Raw genomic sequence first — 6,000 nt, forward strand, 5'->3', positions numbered from 1 at the left:
GGGGGGGGAACTTACTGAAGCCTCAGATGAAGATCAAAAGGGTAAGATGATTCCTGACATGTGGCCTTTGAGTACCTGTGAATGGCAGAACAATCCCAGACAGGTGAAGGGTAAGAGGCAGGAGATGATGGATTCCAGTTTAAGTAAGTCGCTGTCTGGCAAAGAGAAAAATTCAGAAAATGACAGATAGCAGCTGGACTTGAGCTGAGAGGGCAGGGTTCACGGACAGGGGAAGCTGAAACCAGCAGGGCGGTCCCAGGGAAGGTAGGGAGCACTGCCCGTTTCAGCGCAGGGGGAGGAGAAGCAGAAGAGGCTGCAGCAGATACACGGGGGGAATTTGCAGACTGAACAGGACTGGCCGAAACCAAAGGCACTAGGGTCAAGCACAAACTCTCGAAACATGGAAAGCCCTGTCCCTTGGGGTGCAGAAGGGACTGATGGGAAAGAGGAGAATGAAGATAGAAATGCTGGACAAGGAGGAGGGGATGGGTGGGGGCATCTGAGAAGTGCAGACAGGAAGGGGTAAGGACACAGCCTAGAGAATAAAGGGAAGGATCTGAGGGCCGTGTGGAGGCACGGCCAAGGGTGCAGCTGTCTTCAAACAGGGATGCAGCGCACATAGTACTCTGCCAGCTGAGAGGACAGGACTGGGGGCCAGAGGAGAAAGGACAAGGCTGCGTCCAGCTGCTCCAGAGACCACACAGCCACTGAGGAGGGGAGCAGTGGTCACTCGTGGCTTGGCTGGGAACTGCACCAGCAAGCAGCCAGGAAATACAGCAGGCCCGAGATCTGCACACTTGTCCCACAGCCAGCGAGAGGTCAGACAGGAAACCTTCGCTTACACAGAGGTGGAGGGGTTTGGAGACATGGTCCAAGTCATTAAGGGGGCTCACTCCCCCGTGACGATACCACGCAGCTCACGTCTGGGCATTCCCGAGGGTGCATCAGCACCCACCCTGCACAAGTGCCAAGGGCACATCCTGCCGCTGCACCTGAGACCCAGCTGCCAGGCCGAGCAGAAGCAGCTCCTGAAGGAGCTGAGTGCCTCGGAGCACAAGGAAGCTTATCACAAGCCAGGAACAGCTGGTCCCTTGGAACACCAGGCAGCAGACCGAGCCACCCCCGCCCCCGCGCTAGCCCCCTTTCCAGCCTCCCTCCCTCTGGCCATCAACAACAGAGGAGAGCTCCACTGACGTCAATGCTCTCCGTGCTGACATCAAGCTGATACTCCCATCCAGAAATGTTTCAAACGCTGAATCTGCACACAAGATCAACCCCCGCCACAAAGACACAGCACGGTCACAAGCATGCGGAAGCTGGAGACACTGCCTTTCCCCTTTCCCCACACCTAAAATGTATAAGCCCAGTACTGTACACCCTGGGCGGCCACTTCCCCCACGTGGTCACTCCGCTGCTCCACCAGGGAGCAGGCCGTCAGACTGTTCTTCCACCACCTACCTCTCTGCTGTCCCCTCCCCATCACCCACAGGGCACAACTTCTCTGCCTGCTGCCTGGACCTGACCAGTGAACCTCGCCCGGGAGCATTCCCAATAAAGCTTGCTTTGAGCTGAACGGTATTTTGTGTAGTTGCATCACTCTGAGCCCAAACTCAAACCTTACGCCAGCACCTTGATCACCCTACGGAAACCCTTCAGTTTGCAGTATTATCTGGCAACACACGTGCCACAACATCTCTCCTCGCCTGGAGAAAACACGGTACTCAGGGCTGCAGGTTCATTCCAGTTCTGAAATTTTCCTACAGTGAACCATACTATCTTAACTCTTCACAAATAAATCTCCAAGGCAAGTCCAGGTCAGAGTCCCTTCTGCGTTCAGCCTCATCACAGTTAAACAGGAATCAGAGTCGTGCTAGGGCAGAGTACCTGAAGCGTCTCCTGCAGCGCCAGCATTCCATATAGCCTCTGGTTCACATCCAGCTGCTCCACTTCCCATCCAGCTCCCTGCTTGTGGCCTGGGAAAGCAGTCGAGGATGGCCCAAAGCTTTGGGACCCTGCACCCACGTGGGAGACCCATATGGGATCCGGGGCATGCAAGGAGAGGACTTTAGCTGCTAGGCTACCACGCTAGGCTCCATAAAGGTCTACTTTTATAAATCATTCGAGGTTCAAAAGAACACACAGGGTGTAATCACACCAGCTTGCCCTCCATCAACGTAAGATAGGAACTGGCCTCCCGGGCTATCCTTGCCTGATGCCATTCCTTTCGTTACACACACTACACTCTGTATTTCTAGGTGGCCACTTTGCCAGTGGGGCCTGGTGGGCACAAAGACCCTGCACACACACTGCACATACATGTGGACACCACTGCCTCAGGAGAAGGGAGGGTGGAGGGCCTTGTCCGATCTCCTGAAACCCAAACAGCTCTTCCTGTTTCAGGAGGGACCCGTCTGTGGGCCCTTACGTTAGGGCATCTCTTAAGACGGACATTTGGGGGCAGGTATTTGGCTCAGTGGTTATGACACCAGGTGACCCAGGTTACAGTTCAAGAACTTGGGGTCCCTGCCACCCATGTGAGTTCCCGACTCCTGGCTCGGAGACCCGGCCCAACTCCAACTCCTGCTGGCATCGGATGCTCTTGTTTCTACATTTCTCTCTCTTTCAAAGAAGTGACTTTTTAAAAAGGTTAATATTTGCTTATTTGTTTACTGTGTCCAAGCCTAACCATGTTGCAGGTGCATTCGATGAGCGTACCCTCTCACACGACCCAGTTATTGCAAACAGCCCAGTTGCGGACACTTGATTTCATCAAGTGGCCCGAGGGTAAGTCACGCAGTCTCTCCGTGATGGATGCCTGGGAATTCTCGGGAGAAGATGAGCAAGCAGAAAGAAGCGGCAGCAGGAACGAGACAGAAGAAAATCACCCCAGGAGGGTGGAGAGTCTCTGGATACTTCTGTTTCCCTGAGGCAAGGAGGGCGTCCATCTTTCCCGTAACCACCTCCTACTTTTCTGCGCGCCCCGTCGCGCGACAAGGGTCTCGGCTAGCAGTCAGCGCTTACCAGGGCGTCCGAGCCGTAGGCCCCGAGCGACGTGGGGAAGCGCACGTCTCGGACCACGAGCCGAGAGATCCTGCCGTACACCATCGTGTCCACGTCCACGCCGTCAGTCCTCTGCTCTGAGCGCCAGGCCGAGCGCCGGGCGGACAGCCGGGCCGGGGCGGGGCTTAGCCGCGGCTCGGCGCGCTCATTGGCCGAGCGGTCCCGGGGAGCGCGGCCACGCACTCGGTCCGGGCCCCGCGGGATCTGAAAGTCCAGGTCCCGGCTGTCGGGGACGCGCCGGGTTCCCGCGGTTTCCGGTGGCCTTGGCTCTGGCTGCTGCTGCGTAGATGCAGTCGGATTCCGCGGTGGACCTTGGGCAGGAGGAGCGCGCGGCGTCCAGTCGGCGACTCCACACGGCCCTGGTCGGCTCGGCCTGGAGACCTGCTGGAAAAAGCCGGTCTGACCTGAGTTCAGTCCGCTCCAAGCAGGTTCTGGCCGGTGGCCCAGCTCCTGACCCGGAGCCGGAGGTGGACAGGGCGCATCCAGCAGAGCAGTGGTTTAGAAAACGTTATACCTGTCAGCTCCCAAAACCTCCGTTCCCCACCTGAAAAATATCGTTTGCTAACACACCCACATTACCTCACCCATCCAACCATGCAAGACTTTTTAACTTTACTACCATAAAAAAAGTTTGGCCTCAGAGAGGGTGAGTGACTTGTCCAGGGCCACACAGCTAGTTAAGGGGCTTCCTTCTCTACTTCCGGAATCGTAGTCCATCTGGGAATTTCGTAGCTTTGCAAGCCTTGGGCCCACTGCGCCTCCACATAGCGTCAAAAAAACCAGGTCATTTCTGTCCCATAGTAGAGGCATACTGAAACGTGTGGAGAGACAGCAGGGGTTGCTTGTGGGGACTGTTTGGAAGTGAACTGTTTGGGGACTGGGCATTTGGCATAATCGTTAAAAAGCAAAACTTGGGCTCCTGCATTCCACGTCGTGACCAGTTCCAAACCAGACACCGGTGTTTCCAGTCCAGCGACTGCGCATGCGTACTCCGAGAGGCAGTAGACGCTGGCCCAAGTACTTAGGTCTTTGCCTGGAGGTTCCTGGCTTGGCCTGGTCCAGTCCTGTCCGTTGGAAGCATTGGAGGGGACTGAACAAGAGAAAGGAAGATGCTGTGGCTCTCATGCTCTACCTTTCCAATAAAGTGAGAAGTTTCTTTAAACAACTTTTTATTTGCATTGCCCTAAACATTATTCTTTCGTCTGCTTCCTGGATGACGCGTGTTAAGGTCCTAAGCTCAGTTTTTAGGGTAGCTAGCTTCTTATCGCACCGTTGGAGTTTTTGGTATAGTTTGATGCATAATAGTCTTTTGGCAGGTAAGTCTTCTGCAACTACTTTTTCCCCAGCGATGATTCATCTTTTCATTCTCTTAGCAGTGTCTCCAGAGATGTTTAAGCGTTCACGTCAACATAAATTTAGATAAACCTACAGACTGCACAACACCAGGACTGAGCCACAAAGGAAACTGGAAAATGAGAGGAATGTCTCCCACTTTTTCTTTTTTTTGACAGGCAGGTTTACAAAGAGGAGAGAGAAAGGTCTTCCATCTGATGGTTTATTCCCCAGATGGCCACAAATGGCCAAAGTGGAGCTGATCAGGAACCAGGAACTTCTTCCGGGTCTCCCCCACAGGTTAGGGACACTAGGACTGGAGCCATCCTCTCCTGTTTTTGCACGCCCTAAGCAGAAAGCTGCAACAGAAGCAGAGCAGCAGGCTCAGTCAGTGGCTAAATCCTAGCCTTAAGTGCACTGGGATCCCATATGGGCACCAATTCGTGTCCTGGCTGCTCCACTTCCCATCTAGCTCCCTGCTTGTGGTCCGGGAAAGCAGTAGAAGATGGCCCAAAGTCTTGGGACCCTGCACCCAAGTGGGAGATGCAGAAGAGGCTCCTGGCTCCTGAGCAGCTTAGCTCCAGCTGTTGTGGCCATTTAAGGAAGGGATGAACCAGTGGATGGAAGATCTTTCCTCTGTATCTCCTTCTCTATAAATTTGCTTTTGCTCATAAAAATAAATTAACAAAAATGGAGCAACTGGGATTAGAACTGATAAGCGACACTGGTACTTGAAGGTGGAGAATCAGCCTGCTGAGCCATGGCACCAGCCCCACTTTTTAAAAATGAAAACATTACTTTGATACTAAAAATATTGCAAGAGAACCATATATCAATATCCCTCATAAACTTAGATAGACTCACTTTTAAAGTAATACCAGCAGTATTATCTTTAAAAGTAATAGGATGCAGGCATTTAGCTGGTGGTTAAGATGGTCATGTCCTACCTGCAATGCTCATGTCCAACACCCAGCTCCAGCTCCAGACCCCACCTTCCTGCCAATGCAGACCATTGAGGCTGCAGTGGTGACTCAACCACCTGGATTCTTGCCACGCCACACATGGCAGAGATGGATTGCATTCCTGGCTCCTCATTCTGACCCCAGTCCAGCTCCAGTCATTGTGGGCATTTGGGGGGGTGAACCAGTGGATGTGAACTGTCTTGCCTTTCTATCTCACACAAATAATACATCTTGGCTGAGCTGAAGTTATCTCAGTAGTGCAAGGTTGAGTGAACATTTGAAAAGCAATACAATTTTTCCTGTAACAGACTTGAAAATAATACAGGTGGTAGCAAATTAAGCCACAGCCTGTCATGCGAACTGGCTGGTCCGTTTTCTGTCCAGCTTCCTGTTAATGTGCCTGGGAAAGCTGAAGAAGACGGTCCAAATGCTTGTTCCTCTGCCACCCATGTGGGAGACCCAGATGAAACTTCCAGCTCCTGCCTTCAGCCTAGCCCACTGTAAAGCTGCTGAGGCCATTTGGGGAGTGAGCCAGTGGATGGACGATCTCTCTCCTCTACCCAGGCCACAACACCCCTGGCCTGCTTTTCCTCCCTCCCTCCTCTGTATAACTGCCTTTCAAATAAACACTTTCTAAAAATCTATT

At 53.1% G+C, this 6,000-nt stretch overlaps 1 protein-coding gene across 1 annotated transcript in view; it reads right to left on the reverse strand.

Annotated features, from left to right (window-relative positions):
* ENOSF1 (enolase superfamily member 1) overlaps positions 1–3,184 on the reverse strand; it is a 36,378-nt gene extending 33,194 nt beyond the window's left edge. The window contains exon 1 of the mRNA XM_004579615.3: positions 3,022–3,184. Within this exon, the coding sequence (XP_004579672.2) occupies positions 3,022–3,105 (84 nt within the window). The 5' untranslated portion in view covers positions 3,106–3,184. The remainder of the gene's footprint in view (positions 1–3,021) is intronic.
* Between the last annotated feature and the right edge of the window lie 2,816 nt (positions 3,185–6,000).

Source organism: Ochotona princeps, chromosome 18, assembly GCF_030435755.1.
Source record: "Ochotona princeps isolate mOchPri1 chromosome 18, mOchPri1.hap1, whole genome shotgun sequence".
NCBI lineage: Eukaryota > Metazoa > Chordata > Mammalia > Lagomorpha > Ochotonidae > Ochotona > Ochotona princeps.